Here is an 18587-nt window from a genome sequence, read left to right on the forward strand (position 1 = left end):
GGCTTCTTAATTGCCCGAACAAAAAATAGATGATAATTTTGTTAAGTGTGTTTTTTTGTAAAAACTAACTTGTTCCGTTAGCTAAAATTACAAATGAATTTTATTTTTATTCACCGGTTTAAATTATATAGTTTTGAGCTGTTTTATGAAGATCCAACATCATAATGATTTAATTTTATACAAAACAAAATCAACTAATCTATATAATTAATTATAAATCATATTTTCCAAATTTTAAATTCTAGGATTGATAAGTTTGATCAAACCACTAGACTCAAACTCCACAAAAAAAATGTGATATTTAATGATTAGTTGTCTAATAATGGAAAAACAAAAACAAATAAAGGAAAACTGTAAAAGAGAAAAGGAAAACAAAACGGAAAGGGTGAAGGCAAAAGAGGCAAGAGGGGCAAGCAAACACACCGTCAACGAAGAGAGAGAGAGATAGCGATCGTGTCTTCTCGAAGCTTCCACGAGATTCCCTACTTGTAAGAAACTTCAATTGTGAAAGAGAAAGAAAGGGAGAAGACGTCTACAGAGAGATATAAACCCAGAAAAAAATAAGTTTTTTTTTTAATTAAAATCACCAATCAGATTCAGGAAAAACTGAAGAGACAAAAGAGAGAAGACAGAAGGAGGAGAAAGAGGTGAGATGGGTGTGGATTACTACAAGCTTCTACAGGTCGATAGAAGCGCCACCGACGATGACCTCAAGAAAGCTTACAGAAAACTCGCCATGAAATGGCATCCCGACAAGAACCCCACCAACAAAAAAGACGCCGAAGCTAAATTCAAACAGATCTCCGAAGCCTACGATGTATGTTCTGTTTTTTATTGTCTCACTTTTAAAAGTTCATTCCTTTATTGAAATTATCCCCAAAAGTTTTCGCCTTTCATGTTTTTTGAGAATCAATTGGTCGCATAGATTGCTGATCTCACGATTTGATCTTGTGGGTTTTGCTAGATTGAGTGATTAGAATCAGAGAATAAAGTTAAAGATGGTTACTTTGATTCAGGCTTTATGTGGTTAACATTGGTCTCTTTGTTTAGGTTCTTAGCGATCCTCAGAAGAGAGCGGTGTATGATCAGTACGGTGAGGAAGGTTTAAAAGGCAACGTGCCACCTCCTAATGCTGCTTCTGGAGCTTCCTACTTCTCTACAGGGTTCAACCCCAGAAGTGCTGATGATATATTCGCTGAGTTTTTCGGGTTCTCTACCCCTTTTGGTGGAGGAGGTGGAGGTGGTGCTGGTGGATCAATGCACCACCATCACCACCATCATCCTCATCATCATCACCAGGCTGCAGCTAGGAAAGTGGCTCCAATCGAGAACAAGCTGCCTTGCAGCCTCGAAGATCTCTACAAAGGAACCACCAAGAAGATGAAGATCTCAAGAGAGATTCTAGACGCCAGCGGGTAAGCAATCAAACCAATCTCACTTACCATGCTTCTTGACAATACTTAGATCTCTGTGTACTCTTTAACTTGCAGCAAAGCAACGCAAACGGAAGAGATTCTAACGATTGGAGTGAAACCAGGATGGAAGAAAGGGACCAAGATCACATTCCCTGAGAAAGGCAACGAGCATCCCGGAGTGATCCCAGCTGATCTCGTCTTCATCATCGACGAGAAGCCCCACCCGGTGTTCACACGTGACGGCAACGACTTGATTGTCACGCAGAAGATCTCGCTAGCTGAGGCCTTGACAGGCTACACCGTGAACCTAACGACACTCGATGGTCGGACGCTTACGATCCCTGTCACTAACGTGATTCATCCAGAGTACGAAGAGGTGGTTCCTAAAGAGGGAATGCCGCTTCAGAAAGATCAGACAAAGAAAGGTAACTTGAGGATCAAGTTCAACATCAAGTTCCCAGCGAGGTTGACTTCAGAACAGAAGTCTGGTTTCAAGAAGCTTCTTGGGTGATAAGTAAAGCTTCAAGATTGGGTTCTAATGCCCCCACCTGTTGTTGTTTAAATTATTTTTCAAGATAGTTCTTACAATGATTTGGTTATTACATGTCCTCTAGAAACAAAAATTGAAAGTCTTTTGTGTGTTTACTACAAAAGTGCATGTCTTTATTCTTTTCCCTCGTCTAGATTATTCTTTGGTGAGGGGAGATCCAATGCCGTGACGGCGCGTGGGGAACACGAGGAAGAAGCCGCCGCAAACAACTCCGATGATGAAAGGCAAACCGGTAAGGAGCTCCTTGGTGTCTTCGGAAGGAACAGGGAACAAGCAACGGATCACGTTCTGATCAAACATGGAGATTGCAAAGAAGACGAGCATTGACATGATTGCATGCATGAAATCAATAAACCTTAGTTTATACTTCTCCTTCTCCTCATCCGTTAGTGTAATCGTTCCATCCATTACCATTAAACCACTTGGTGTCGCTAAACCGTATCTGACCTGTAAAAGAAAAGGCAGAATCATCATGTTTTCAAAACCTAACTTGTGAAAGAATTTACAAATGGAAGCATGCCCGGTCCCTGAGATTTTAGAGGATATAAACAATTTAGTAAATTTTAATAATTAAAAAAAAAAGAAATTTGTAAATTATTTTAAATTTTTTGGAGTTATATATTTTTTTTTGGTAAAAATGTAAAGAAATTTTGGAGTTATATATATGCCAATGTTTCAATTTGTTATGCCCAAAACGGTTCATGAATGGGAGAGAGATGTGTTACCTTGCCGCGAGGGTCTCTGAAGGAGTCGGTGAAGGAAAGGAGGAAGCAAGAGACGGAGCAGACGAAGACAAGGAAGCAGGTGAGCCAGCGACTGGCGATGGTTGGACACTGGCCCTGATGGGTTAGGACAGGACACATTATTTGAAAACCCATTACAGAACCGGTGGGGAGGAGATTTGAGAGATGAGCTGTTCCTTTGAATGCTTTCCTCGCCACTTTTTGGACTTTCGACTTTGGTTTTCTTGGGGCTTCTGGTAATGACGATATCAGCAAGTGCTGCGTTTCCGCCATTACCTTTTAAAAAAAAAAAAAACTAATTTACCCTGCAAAGTTTGAATGTTTAGAGAATGTCTCTTTGGGACAAAGGTTTTATGGGTTCTTTTGTTTTATGTTTTGTTCCGTTGAGCTGTTGTGTTCAGGTTTCGAGGTTGATATTCTGTTCTTCCATTTTTATGTTTCTGTTGCAGGTCAGGGTTTACCAACATAAACGTTAGAACGAAATAGAATTGGAGTTAATGAAACAAGAAAGGGGAGTTTTCATAACAGAACGTTTGTTACCGTTTCCTAGTGTATATGTAAGTAAATTCTAACAAAAGTTACTTTTATTATATTGATGATGATATCAAACATATGTGATTTTGTTGAAAATCTCATATACACAGTCCAAATGTTCTTTTATTAATCTGTAACCAATCCCTTATATATTAATTGGGGAACATTTGAAAAGATGTAACCTCAATTTTGTATTAATTAAAAGAGGTCCCAATGCATAGGTGTCACTCAATTAGGTAGTCAATTACATTCAATTGAAAAATAAGTAGGTCCACATTCGATTTTTATATGTTGTTAGATACATAAGTTGGTCAAACTATATGATATAATGATATGATATGATATTTTCTTTCCTTAAATAAAACCTACGGAATTACCATAAATGACTAATATATATATGACAATTAATGAGTTTAATAATAAAGATTTGATAACAATGTATATCTCTTCCATCATTTTTTGTTTAATTTTATATTTAAAATAAATTAAACAATCAAATTAGCTATAAAAATAAAATTTAGATTTTTTCGTATATGTTATATTTTGAATTTTTAAAAACGACAATAAATGACTAAAACTATTAAAATTATTATGTTAAAAATTAATGATCAATGGTTTAACATTTTTATTATAAGAAGATACACATGATTTTAAAACCATATGAGTAAAAAATATCATTTAATAATAAAATAAATAAATATATATATATATATATATATATATATATTAAACACTATATACCATAAGATTACATAAATATTTTAATATTAAAACTTTCAATGAATTTTCAAGAACATTTATAAATTATAAAATTATTAAAGATTTCAGATTGAAAATTTTGTTATCGATGATTTAAATATTTTGTTATAAAACGATATGAACATAGAACCGTATGATTATAAATTCTTATTTAATAAATAACTATACAAAATATACTATTCCTAGAAAAATAGGTTGGTCCATCTTAACTTATATTACACTTTTTATTAAACTAACTATCGAATTGATAAATAACGTACCAAAAAATGTTTTGCACTTTCCTTAAATAAAAGCTACGAAATTACCTAATATGATTAACGTATATGTGAAAATTAATTATAATGAATAATAAATATTTGATAACAATTTTTGTATCTTAGTTCTTTTTTTAATTTTATATTATTAAAATATATTTAAAAATCACATTAAATATATAATAAAAACATTTATAATTTTTCTTATATGTTATATTTTGAATTTTTCAAAACGTCTATAAATTATTAGAAATTTGAAGATCCCCACTCTGAAAATTTTGTGATCAATAGATTATTTTTTTTGTCATAATAAGTTACAAATGATCATAAAATTGTATTAATATGAACTTTTATTTAATATTATAAGAAGATACACATTATTTTAAAACCATATGAGTAAAAAATATCATTTAATAATAAAACATATATATTTTATATATATATATAGATTGTACTATATACCATAAGATTACATAAATATTTTAATATTAAAACTTTCAATGAATTTTCAAAAACATTTATAAATTATAAACTTATTAAAGATTTCACATTGAAAATTTTGTTATCGATGATTTAAATATTCAGTTATAAAATGATATGAATGATCATAGAACTGTATGATTATAAATTCTCATTTAATAAATGACTATATAAAATATACTATTCTTAGAAAAATAGGTTGGTCCATCTTGACTTACATTATATTTTTTTTATTAAACTAACTATCGAATTGATAAATAATCTACCAAAAATTTTTTTGCACTTTCCTTAATTAGAAGCTACGAAATTACCTAATATGATTAACGTATATATGAAAATTAATTATTATGAATAATAAATATTTGATAACAATTTTGGTATCTTAGTTCTTTTTTTTAATTTTATATTATTGAAAGATATTAAAAAATCACATTAAATATATAATAAAAACATTTATATTTTTTCTTATATGTTATATTTGAATTTTTCAAAACGTCTGTATATTATTAGAAATTTGAATATTCCCACTCTGAAAATTTTGTGATCAATAGATTATTTTTTTGTTATAATAAGTTACAAATGATCATAAAATATAACGCATATGAATTTTTATAAAATAAATATTCAAACTAAATAATATATATATAAAAAAACACTAATGATTTAAAGCAACAAGATTGGCTGATCAATTTAGTCGTCCAGTTGAAATCTTTCAAAAGTATGTGAAAGACTAAAGTCAAAGTAAATATGTATTTAGAATAGTAGTTACATTTTACTAACCAAATACCGAAAAAAACCGAACCGAACCGAAACCAACCCGATATCCGGGTTGAACACCCGTAATCCAAATGAAGCCAAACTATTGTTTCATTCTCCAAAATATAATAAAAATAATAACTTAATCCCGCGCAAGGCGCGGGTCTTATCCTAGTTTATACTAAAAACAACACCATGAAATTCATTTTAAAATTATCATTTAACGAAATTGTTTACAGATTCCATAACATAAACAAAATCACAACCTTTTGAACTGTTCTGAACCTTCTTTACTGATGGCATGCAGCTGATTGACAAAATGAATATGGACTTTTGTTATGTTTGATATAAACAAATATATGGTGACTTTAATCATTATTCGTTTCAAATATATAACACAATTTTATTTTTGAAGCTCAGGAATAAAACCAATTACGTAAATGTTGGAGTATTAAAAAACGTTCAATAACCAAAACTCCGTGACTGTTTTGAGCTTTGTGCAGTTAACTACTGAGATCTGGACGAACCGTACGTTATGTTTAATACAGTTTAGACGAATGCCCGTAAATGTATATGTAAGTTAACTAAGATGACTCTTGTAACGCTATCTAACTAAGATAAAGATATGACGAAATCAAATGGGTGTGCACTGCTACTACGTACACTTGACCAATGCGGTTTATAACCGTTTATCGATCCCATACTTTATCTCGGGTTCAAAGAAGAGATTAGCAAAGTCATTCACATGTCTTCTATGCATGGAAAAGTTGCAATCATGCTTCAAGAAATGCCTGGTATTATTTAAAAAAGTAGTCCAAATGCGTCAAAACGGTCGCCGTACTACACGGTAGATTTGAACAGTGATTGAGAATATGGACCGGGCCGGATAACGTTGGGCCATAAATTGTTATTGGTGTGTGTTTAAGTTAGGTGAATTGTAAGAAATCAGAAACAGAAAAGTGGAGCTTTCTGATTAGGTAATAGCTCTTAATGTTATGAAGTTAAGATATTAGATATTTAAAATAACGCAATGATTACAACATTTGATGGTTGGTCTTGGTCCACCTCCACCCAATAGGCAACCTTCTGCTCTACATTATCCAATCAACAATCGTTAGAAAGATATTTAGATAAGCATTTATTAAATACTAATGCTTTCCAAATGCTCTATGGCCAATACTCTCATATGAAACTTTTTAAAGAATATTTGCATTTATAATTTATAAAATTAGAGAATTTATATAATTAGTTCATTTATTTTATTTAATAATATCATAAAATTATTTTTATATCCAGAAAATGAAATTTTGATTTCTAAAATTAATTTACAATAGAAATGTTATTTTAAAAAATTGTATTTCACATTTAAAATATAAGTTAATTTATATAATTTAATTTATATAAATTAAATTATATAAATTAACTTATATTTTAAATGTGAAATACAATTTTATTTTTAAAATAGATATTTTAATTTTTCGATATAAATATAATTTTTAAATTATTAAATAAAATAAATTAATCATATATCATTTTAATTTTATATGTTATATATATATATATATATATATATATATTAGAAATATATTCATTAAAAATAAATATATTATATATTATATACTAATTTTTATAATAATTTTAAATAGCATACTCATATTGCTCTACCAATCATCTAATTACACAATTTAGCAAAAGCATACAGCTCCTGCAGCATACTGCTTTTATAGCATATTGCTAGTGCTAATGCTAATGTTCTACCAATCGAGGCCATACTCGGTCACATTAATTTGCAAACTATTTTGCATTCTGAGGATCGTTTTTTGGAAAGAATATCTTAAACTTCATCATGTCTTTATCTTACACCAAAACTTATACACAATTTATAAATTCATAGTGGTGGATGTGAATTAGAAATTTCAATTATACCACAAGTTTGATACCATTTTTCAAATTTATCATTAATGAATGACTATCAGAAATACCATAAATTTTTGATAAAATAACACTAAGCTATTTTTTCTAAATATTTATTAACATTTATAAACACAACTCTAACCCCTCAATGCTAAATTCTAAACACTAATCACTAAAATCTAAACTCAAATCTTAATATATTTTTTGATTAAAAGTATTTTTGAAAATTGGTACTTGTGGTATTTTTAGCAATTTCTCATTCATAAATGTGATCATGAAGTTATATTTATAATTTACCAGATAGACGAGCATAGACTAGACAATAATAAAAGGTATAACATGACTTCAGATCTTCAAGTAGACGACAAAAAGAAAAGAAAAGTTGAGGTTCCTTGTTATTCATGAGAACTGAGTCTACGTGAAGAAATAGAATAATGACTGACTTTTTTAACTTTCTTCTTCTTATACATATAATATTAGTTCTCTACTTTCATTTATGGGCAAATCTCCAAAATAGCACATTTCTAAGTTTATATCATAAAAATAGCATTCAAAAAATAAAATGATCAAAATAGCATTTTATCATTTGAAAAATTTAAATTTTTTTATTTTTCAAAATTTGAAATCTTATCCCCAAAACCTCACTTCTCAACTCTAAACCCTAAAACCTAAACTCTAAATCCTAAACCCTAAATTCTAAACCCTAAACCCCACCCATTGAGTGCTATTTTTGTGACTTTTGGCATTGAGTGCTAGTTTGGGAACAAAAACTTGATTTAGTGCTATTCTGGTCTTTTTCGATATATTACATATAACAAATTCATGTCACGGAGTGATATTTTTTCCTTTTTCATAAGGCACATTTTTCAACGGATATATTTTTTGTAATTTTGAAATCTATAGTGAAATTATCATAATATGGCATTTATGTATCATTTCTAACTTGGAAAAGAATATATATCACATCTAACTTTTTCTGAATAGATTTCCAAACAGTTACTAAATAGTTAGACAAGTAGAATATCATCAGAAACCAAATATCAATATTCTACTGTTTTCTATCGTAATATACTTTTCAGCAAGAGATGTATATTATAATACATGGAGACGTTGAGAAAAGATGTATATACAGATGTGTAAATTATAAGTATAAGCTTATGTAATATCCAGGGCCGGCCCTGGGGTAAAGCCCATAAAGCATGGGCTTTAGGCGCCAGAGAATATCAAGTTTTTAGGGGCACCAAATTCTAAGAATTCCACTTTAGTCTAGTGGTCAGTGTTCATATTACATTGGCTTACAACACGGGTTCTACATGCTGCGTCCCTTTCTTTTTTTTTCCCTTTGATAATAATTACATTTTTCCTTTTCTGATAGTCAAAGATATTCTCGATTGTGCACATTCCATGATTCATCGTGTGAACGTTAGTATGACAGCTGCATCTCCTATTAATTTTTTTTATTCCTTCTTTCTACCTTTTTTTTTAAGTTCTTGTAAAATTTTTAGAAACTTTTGAACTTCAAATAAACATTAAATTTATTATAGGGTTCTAATATTCTATGAGACTATAAAAACTCAATAAATTTTACAATGTGAAATTGCATTAGAGTTATTTATCACAAATTTTGGTTTATTTTATAATTAAATATTTTTTTAATTCGTAGAAAAAGCTATCAAGAAGTATAATCGAAATTTTCAAGTGAAGCTAAAAATATAAAAAGAAAAAACGGTAAGTTCCAAATGATGTTTCTAATAATATTTAATACTATTTTTATTACATGCTTAAATTATATTAATATTTATGACACAATAATGTCTCCCTGCTCCTCCCCCCCCCTCCCCGATAAAAAAGGGTAGTATTTTTTTATTCGCTTTAGACGCCACACGAGTCTGGACCGGCAGTTGACATTGGACCTTAAATTTTTCTTGTTTTTGTTTCTACCATATCACGTCTAAGCTCTCACAGACCAGCAGTTAACACATTGCCCCAAACCCACCCCATCATCTCATATTCATTTTTAGACCATATACATTTATCAGTAAATTACCCGATTAATAAATTGATTAGCTGCATATTTTATAGTTGATGTAGCACACAAATTACGACCAGATAAAATTTTGGGTCATACCTTACGAATGTTTTAATTCTAGAAAAAATAAGAACTTTTTTTAGCAATGTTATTATTTAAAAATGTTCTTGTCAAAAAGGAAGCATACACATATTCTTTCATAATACTTTGCTTTTCTTTTCATATATGTTTTGTTCGATCAGTCTCTGTCTAATTCTCACTCACACACCATACATGCCATGTAGAAGCCAAACCAAACTTAAAACCCAAGCAATCTTTATTTCCTTTTCTTATGATAATCATTTATTAATTAATCTGTTCTTCAGAATACCATTGTATTTAAGCATTCGTAAATATGTATACTCAAGTATATATGTATATGTATTATGTATATATGCATGTATACTGGTAGAAAAAGTTCCAACATTTTATCAGTGTTATAAATGTAAAATATTATTTTGAAAGTTTCATAGTTAAGTGTCCTTACAGTTTACTTTCAAGTTGTTGAGAGGGAGAGGTACACCAACAACTTGAAAGTAAACCTTAACATGTATGTTTCCTTGTTTCTACATATACTTGTTAAACAAACCCAAGTCTTAAAATAATACTTTCTTACTGAAGAGTATACACCAGATTTGTATACATTAACCGGAGCTTCTAGCTCTAGTGGTAAATGGCTTACAGCTGTGAGTACCGCTACTTGGGTTCGAATCCCGGCCATTGGGGAATTAACATTTCGGCATCGCCAGGGACAGAGGACCGACACGTGGCAACACGTGACTAGTCTGGATCACTTCTGTGGGGCCAGGATACTTCTGTATAATTCAAAAAAAAAATAGATTTGTATACATTATACATTGATGAGATTTAATAATATTTCTTTTGGGATTATCTCATCTTTCTCTCTCATGGATAGTACAAGGTTAAAATCAAGTGCATAAAAGAGCAATTAAGAAAGTGGTGAACAAGAATTCAATTCCTTCCTCTTTCTCAAGATAACCTCAAAGAGTTCTACTTAGGAAACACATGCTTTAAACATCTTTAACCCTTTTTCCCTTCTCTCCATCTCTCTTTCACGCCTTTGTTTATTCTAATGAAGTTGTGAGAAGTGAGAAAGAAGAGAAGAGAAGTAATGCACAAGAGGAAACTAAGAGAGACAAAACAATATGACTTGGTGCAATGACAGTAGCGATGTTCAGACCGTTGAAACAATCATTCCCTCCCCAACAGTGGCCGAGTCTCCTGAAGCCTCATTTCAAGTCTCTTGTCACAAAACATGTCCTTCTTGTGGCCATAAATTCAAGTTTCATGAACAGGTTCTTGTTTCTATCTAGCTATATTCAGCTTCTATACATTTGGAAACTATTGGATGATATTAATATTGATTGTTGATATGAATAAAATTCGATGGGTATAGGCGGGGATCCATGACTTGCCGGGACTGCCTGCCGGAGTGAAGTTCGATCCGACTGATCAAGAGGTATTGGGGCATCTTGAAGGAAAGGTAAGAGATGACGCAAGAAAGCTGCATCCTCTCATCGATGAGTTTATCCGTACTATCGACGGTGAAAATGGTATCTGTTACACCCATCCTGAGAAATTGCCAGGTGATTCTATGTTGTTTGTTCTTATTTATTACAGTTCTATCAACAGTATTCACTTTTTATTAATAATGAATATATGTTTCTTTGTCTTCATATGATCTAAACTATACGGCAAAAATATAAAATAAACCTTACATGTTCATGGATAGTAACTAACAAGAAACCTTTTTAAATTGACAGATCTAAAATTGTACGGTACGATGCACAATAATTTACTGAGCGCTCAAGTTAGAACTAGCGAAGTTTATACCGTGTAATCGATTAGCTTTATTTTCAAGTAATGCAATATACGGTTAATTATATATCACGACGATCGAATTTTCTCATTAATTTTCAATAGCTGGTAGAGTAACTAGACTTTGTTAAAAAAAACTTAAAAGAAGAAGATTTGTGTCATATTTTTCTGTCAAATAAAAATAGCATACGTAGCCAACCCAACTAATTAATTAGAGTGTTATACCTTTTTCTTATGTCAACGAGTATACCTACTTAAAACTATATATTGATAATTAAATACATACTAGGTGATTTTTTCGTGCTCATGCATGAATATAAATATTTCTAAAGTAAATATACTATAATAATTTATTGCTATTTACTTTTAATTTTAAATTAATTTTAAATTAATTTATAATTTGTATGCATCATTTATATTAATAATATTATATTACTTTAATTATACATATGATTCTATATATGTTATATCTAATCAATTTTGTTGTTTTTACAGTCAATTTAGTTATCATTTGGGTAAATTTAATTTTTTTATTATCAATCTATTAAAATTATGTTTAATTTCTTATTTGTATTTAGGTGGTTGTTTTCTTAGTTTTAACTATGTTTAGTAAATTAAACATATGTCAGTTTATGTAACTTAATTATTTTATGTAATTATCTAAGAAAATGGATTGATATATAAAAATATTTCTATTACTTTAAAATTTTTTGTATTGTTTAAAATATATTTTAAAATAAATAATATTTCTTTTTCTAATATCTAAATTATCTGTGTAATTTATTTTTAATGAAATCAAATTGTATACAAATTATATTTTTCATCTAAGAAAATATATATATAAGAAAAGTATTTTATTACTTCAAAAGTATATTTTATGTTATTTAAAAATATTTTTAAATGTAATATTACTATTTTGTGAACTTTTCCTTTTTTATGAAATCATATTATATATACATATATTTTCGTTTTTCAATTTTTTTAACTTTATAAAAATTTTCTTTTTTTATTATATGTATAAGTTTTTGGAAAATTTTAAAAAGGAAATTAAAATTATAAAAAATAATAATACTTTAAATGTACTACTTTAAATGTACTACTTTAAATGTAGTACTTTTAATTCATTAAGGGTATCAGTGTAATCAACCATCGTGAGAGTTAATGTGAAAGCTACATATAGGAAATTGACTTCTCAAATAATATTATAGAAATGTATATATAACATTAACTAATGTTCATATTTGTAGGTGTGAGCAAGGACGGGACAGTCCGTCATTTCTTCCACCGACCATCAAAGGCATACACGACGGGAACAAGAAAGCGACGTAAAGTTTACACTGACTCCGAAGTCGGTGGCGAGACACGGTGGCACAAAACCGGCAAAACACGGCCAGTTTTCACTGGAGGAAGAGTGAAAGGCTACAAAAAAATCCTAGTACTCTACACAAACTACGGTAAACAAAAAAAACCCGAGAAGACTAATTGGGTAATGCATCAATATCATCTTGGCACCAACGAGGAAGAGAAAGAAGGTGAACTCGTCGTCTCCAAAATCTTCTACCAGACTCAACCACGCCAATGCAGTGGATCCCTTTCTGCTGCTGCTACGGCAAAGGAGCGGCCATACCTCCACGGCCAACATCTTGGTGGTGGTGGTAGTCGCCATCTTTATCATAATAATGGTAACGTTAAAGGCAATTGCGGTGGAGGATCCGCCGGAGCCAGTGAGTATTACAACAATATGCCGGCTATTATCTCGTTTAATCAAAGCGGGATACAGAACCATTTGGTTCATGGTACTCAACCTTTTATCCCTTAAGAAGAGAAATAACTTTATATGGACGGTCGTAAAATAAGAGACGCTCTATAATCTAAGCATTATATATTACATCAATACATTGAAAATAAATTAAATTACACTGAAATCTTATATACGTTTTGTTATCATTGTTTTGCCCCGTTTTGGCTATACTGATTTGTACAATTTTATTTTCTCGAACTGATTATAAAAGAAATGTACAAAGATCTCTCTTTCCCTCTTGGTACCTAAATCCATTTTGATATTTTGTCGGCAATCCATGGGGAACGGTAGCTTAGTAAGTGCAAAATCTAATACATAGTAAAAATGAAAATCAATTGCCAATGGTTGTGTCAGTAAAAAAAATTGCCAGTGGTTGTGTGTGTCAGTGTGTTGACAACATTGTATCGAAAATAAAATATACATCACTATGTACTTACTGTATTACAATATATCTTCACTGCTACCACAACATCCGCAAGATCACTTTGGTATAAAAACATATCTAGTGAAAATCATAAAAATAATCACCAAATGACATATTTTCTTCATTTGCTAGACGTGGCCATTAAACTTTGAATTGAGTCTGTAAATTTTTTTTTTTATCTTTTAAAATCTCTCCCAAGCGACAAGTTTATTATACATCAACAAAACTTTTCTGCTTACTAATAGTTGCTTTTATGATAAATCCGCTATTGGTTAATAACTTAATATCTTTGTTCGGAAAATTCGCTAGGGGCTACGCGTGCGCCGTGCAGCGAACCTAGGCTTAACGAGTTATCCAAAAATCGGAAATAAATAGGGGAGAATTCAGAAATTTTTTTTTCTGATATTTTAGCCATAGATGCGTATATATATTAAATATGTTGAGTAATAATGAATGTAGAGCGTGGTCTAGTGGGTTGGGTCATCTTTCTTCGGCCAAGAGACCCGGGTTCGAATAGCTGGTTGTGGTATTTTGCTATATTTTTTTCGTTTTTCTTTTTAATTAGTGTTAAAATATGATTTTACTCTCTTCTTCTTCAATCTGTAGGTCGAGTTTCTGCAACACTTCCACAGCGCCGGTCCATCTCTATCGAAGGCCCCACTCAAGATGGGCTTCACCTGTGTGAGCTTTAAAAAAAAATCAATGAACGGACTTTACTTAAAGAAAAATTTGGACAAAAGTTTTGGACCCTACGCGTACGCCCCGGGCCGGGCCTGCACTTCCATGGCGTTTTCAAGCTTCTTATCGTTTTTCACAATTTTTCCTTCGTTTTATGCGGAAAAGTTACTAGATCTACTTAAAAACATCAGATTTCAAACTTAAAACCTAAGAAAATCATTTTTTCCGTATAATACAACCGAATCGTTGCAAATCGCCACGCTCATTCATCATATCACGTTTACTCGGCCGCTGAATCGGGCAGGTGGACGCGTTTTTGAACACTGGTTAATATACAACAACAAAACAAGTTGTAAAGGGGTTTAAGTAATCCAAAATGTGTGAGATGGGCTATAATTGATTTTTTTGTTAAAGAAAGAAGGCCCATAAAAGCCCATTCCTTAGGAGTTTCGAGGTTTTTGAGATAAAAATAAATTGAAAACCAGAGAAGTCATTTATTTGGTTTCGTGTCTCTCTATCTCTTTATCTCTCTCTCTCTCATCCAAATCCAGAGCCACCATGTTTTTCAATCGGCCATCAGTGTTCACCGGTCAAGGTAACGCAAGCTACAGCTGTCATTTTCGGATGGGCCCACAAGATCTCGGCTAATGATTGCCCAATCGATTCCGGTTGTTCTTTGCCGTTCGATGATAGTTTCTCATCCCAGAGTGCTGTTCCATGATACCATACGGTATATGGATGTAGCTGATTCCAGCATGTTCATCTCGACTTAGACAGTTAGTTACACGGTTAGAGTGGACGTTTGAATTTAGCCGTTTGATTGGGTAGATGCTCATCCAAGAGCTATACAATCTCTGGTACCATGCTCTGCATCACAGTGAACCAAATCGAGGTATATATTTCAGCTCCTCTTGAACTTTCACTTTTCCCTCTCTAAGCTTCAAACAATGGCACATACATGGACTCCAATCAAGGAGGCCATCGATGAGCTGTGGAAAGCTTATCTCTCTCCACCGGTAGGACGTGATCTTGAGTTCTTCTGTAACCTATTCAACGATCATGACCAGCGATTTCCACCAGGGTAAGCTCTTCTCTGATTGATTGTGATCCAGTTTTCTTGAAAACTTCAGCATGCTGTTCAAAGCTCTCAGAGGCTCTCATCCTATCGACACTCTCTCCCTGAACATCTGCTGAAGATTTTCAAGAAAGTTCCATGGAATCCAAAAGCTGATCCACAGTATCTAGTGAGGATTTTTTTTCTTTCTATTTGTTGCTTTGCAGTATTTATTTATTTATTTATCGCTCTGTTCACATTCACAGGCTCCCCAGTCCTTGATGCTGAAACTCTTTCATCACGTCAGAGATAAGATTAAGGAAAGAGAAAGAGATCACAGGAGGAGGGAGAAGGAATCGTTGATGAAACTAAAGTTTGATGAAGCAACTAGTCTTGTGGTTTCTCTCAACAATGCCATAGAAGATCTCTGGTGTGCATTTCTGACTCCCCCTCTCAGGTCATTAATAGCTGTTCTCGTTAATGGAGACACACGGTTCCCAAACAAGTGAGTGCGTTATTTTTTTTTTATTTGTGTCGTTTGGTAGTTGTTTATCTTGCCATCTTACTTACACGTGCTCTCCTTCTATAGCTTCCTTGATGATTTCTTGGAGATATTCAACACAACAGGCAAAGAAGAGTATGTGAAGATATTCAAAGGGGTTGAGTGGAATTCCCATGATGATCCAGATTACAAGGTCTACTTTCATAGCTAGTGTTGTTGATTTATTGTTTGATTCTTTTAGTCATTATTATCTGTCCACTGATTTGATCATTACTCTTTTAGATTCCCAAGAGTTTGATGGAGGATCTGTTTGATGATAACCTTTCGGCTGATTTGGAGGTTGAAGAAACAGTAACAGCTGAGCAGATTGAAGCCAACATAAAGAGAGAGAGAGGAGGCTGAAGGAAGATTCTGCAAAGAACTCTGTGGCATTCAAGAAGATGGCTTATCGTGAAGGTCGCTTGGGCAGGGACGTGGCTAAGAAAGAAACCCAACTCAAAATCGCTGCAAACCGGATGAAGAACACTGGCAAGAATCAGAAGAAGTAATATCTCGGTCTCTTTTATATTGCTTAAAAAAAGTATTCCTTTTAAATTGCATTTGTGTTGGAACGTGTGTTGGGTAATTCGGATGGTCTAGAACTTGTGGTGTATATCTCGGTCTTTTTCTTTTCAGCAGTGTTGGAACTTGTGCTGGGTTATTGTTTTTGCATATTGAACTAGAAAGTTGTGCATGAATAGAGAGCTACATCTATAGTCAAAAATCTCTGTTATACTGTAAAAAAAAAACTACCGTATTTCTTTTAGTTTACCTTTTGTATGTTGGACCTTGTGCTGCTTTTATAATTGTTCTATTGTGAATAGAGAGCGACATCTATAGTCAAATCAAGTCGGTGCAGCTTGAGTTAGGATCCTCCATCTCTAAAATCGTTAAGAACAAACCCACGAATATATGAGCCCCAATCCCAACTAGTTTTTGAGCCTGTGCCCACTAATCATCTAATAGCTGCTTGAGCTTAATGAATACTCTAGGTTCCGCCTTCCCTTATGTACACAAGTTTACATTTCAAATATGTTTTTAAAAAGACAGCTTTTTCCACAGATCGAAGAATGTCAGTGTTTTATAATTTGTAGGAAAAAGAAATGAACAAGACGCAAGAGTCGTGCCTACTGTATTACAAAAGAGGCAAATGCCTCAGGCTCCCACAAGATTTATCAAATTCAAGGGCCTTATTTCCCAAATATAATTAGCTTAATTGGTCGCTTGGTTAAATACCGTGACTTTGTTTCAGAGTTTATGTTTTTTAGCTATACTAATTAACTTCCATACATTTTATAAGAGTTATTTAGTTAGAGTTTGTTCCTTTTGGTTGTTTTATTTATGTTTTATATTTAACTTTTGCTCATTTCTAGTTTTATAGTGTAACTAATTGGTTTTCATTCTTTTATAAACTTGAGCCGGGGTCCGCGCTTCTCGCGGATAATATGTTTTATTAAAGTAAATTTTTATATTTTTGTAGTTTTAAGTATCAAACATTAGAAGTTAAGTTTTGTTCGTTGTAGAATTAACCATAGAGTTTTTGTTTGAATGCGATGCGGTGATCAATTTCTGTTTTCTAAACAATAGTAAGTTTGAAAAATATATGGTTGTTTGCATTGAAGTGTAAATTTTAAAACAGTTGACTGGTGTCGATTTCTGTCTTGTGGTTTGACCCCATGTGGAGGTATGCCATTAGGCTTAGGATAGCAGTTTATTTCTCTTTTGAAGGCGTTGTATGATATCTATGTCGTTGTCAAAGTAAAAGCGCGATCCTGGTGTGGTTGTGAGTGATAGTTTCCCTGAAAAGTGAAATATTTGTAAGCATTTAGTTAGACATAAACTTTATGTTTAGTTGATTACCTTCATGTAACCTTGGAATGATACTTGTGATGATTACGATTTGGTTTTTCCTGGTAGATATGCGATTTAACTCTCTGAAATTAGCCGTCTCATTGTCCCATATAGTTAGACGAACCAATTTGGATCTACAAAAAAATATTGTATTATATATTTATTGCTTAACGCAATCCAATGATGATTTTTGTATCTGTGTTGTGGTTATATAAATCACTTCCTTGGATGAGGCATATGCGGCCAACAACATCTGTGGGAATAATTTGTTTTTAGCGACAAAAATAGAGAATTTATTTGTATGTGTAATAAGTATGGGGGTTTTTTTTTACCTGGGAGGAAGTTGGTTGCACTTGCTAAGCTGATCAACTGGGGATAGCGTTGGGGCCGGAAAATGTATGAAGGAACCGGTGGAATGTTTTCTTGAATCAGTGTTATAATTGTTATCTCATTGATATTGATTACGTATGGTTGAACGGTAAGCATGTACCGTTGGTTATTAGGAAGAAGATTAAAATATCTAATATGATAAATTTTTCCTTTCTCGAACCGTTGGTACATTGTGTCAGACGTAGAAATAGGCATCTGCCCTTCCATTTTTTGTTCCTGTTGAGTGGTTAAAAGCAATTATTTGAAATGTTGTTGGAATAATTAAAAGTAAGTATTTTTTATACAAACCTAGATGTTAAGTCAAATGAAAGTTGTTCATAGGAAAGCATTTTTATTTGTGTGATTTGTGATGTGCCACATCCTAATGATCCTAGCGATAATTGGTTGCGGTCCGAGGTTGTCGCTCCACTTGTTGTGAACTTCGGCTAGAATTACAAAGAGATAAACTGAAAACAAAAATAGAAAAAAATTGCAATTAAAAATCAACTAAAAAAATTATATTTTGAAAACGTATAATCTAAGACTATTACTTAATT

General features: G+C 32.1%; 3 protein-coding genes across 5 annotated transcripts; 2 read left to right on the top strand and 1 right to left on the bottom strand.

The window, feature by feature from the left end:
• The first annotated feature begins 288 nt into the window (after positions 1–288).
• On the top strand, positions 289–2086 carry LOC103861836 (dnaJ homolog subfamily B member 1). Its single transcript, XM_009139541.3, has 3 exons — positions 289–817; positions 1051–1415; positions 1491–2086. Exons 1-3 carry the CDS (start codon positions 653–655, stop codon positions 1924–1926), a joined length of 966 nt encoding a protein of 321 aa, XP_009137789.1. The 5' UTR covers positions 289–652; the 3' UTR covers positions 1927–2086.
• Positions 2050–3558, bottom strand: LOC103861835 (protein DMP7). Of its 2 annotated transcripts, XM_009139540.3 has the most exons (3): positions 2905–3558; positions 2691–2804; positions 2050–2407 (listed from the first exon to the last, which is right to left on the bottom strand). In XM_009139540.3, exons 1-3 carry the CDS (start codon positions 2979–2981, stop codon positions 2101–2103), a joined length of 498 nt encoding a protein of 165 aa, XP_009137788.1. In that variant the 5' UTR covers positions 2982–3558; the 3' UTR covers positions 2050–2100. The 2 variants fall into 2 exon arrangements, with proteins under 2 accessions (XP_009137788.1, XP_018513264.1); XM_018657748.2 differs by having other exon boundaries at positions 2050–2412; positions 2691–3558.
• Positions 3559–8116: 4558 nt separating this feature from the next.
• On the top strand, positions 8117–16624 carry LOC103861838 (NAC domain-containing protein 73). 2 transcript variants are annotated; one of them, XM_009139544.3, is made up of 7 exons: positions 8117–10789; positions 10891–11080; positions 12560–15296; positions 15328–15459; positions 15536–15774; positions 15859–15964; positions 16054–16624. In XM_009139544.3, exons 1-3 carry the CDS (start codon positions 10640–10642, stop codon positions 13129–13131), a joined length of 912 nt encoding a protein of 303 aa, XP_009137792.2. In that variant the 5' UTR covers positions 8117–10639; the 3' UTR covers positions 13132–15296; positions 15328–15459; positions 15536–15774; positions 15859–15964; positions 16054–16624. The 2 variants fall into 2 exon arrangements, with proteins under 2 accessions (XP_009137792.2, XP_033143512.1); XM_033287621.1 differs by having other exon boundaries at positions 12560–15459.
• The last annotated feature ends 1963 nt before the right edge of the window (positions 16625–18587 follow it).

This window comes from Brassica rapa, chromosome A03, assembly GCF_000309985.2.
Source record: "Brassica rapa cultivar Chiifu-401-42 chromosome A03, CAAS_Brap_v3.01, whole genome shotgun sequence".
In the NCBI taxonomy this organism is placed as follows: domain Eukaryota; kingdom Viridiplantae; phylum Streptophyta; class Magnoliopsida; order Brassicales; family Brassicaceae; genus Brassica; species Brassica rapa.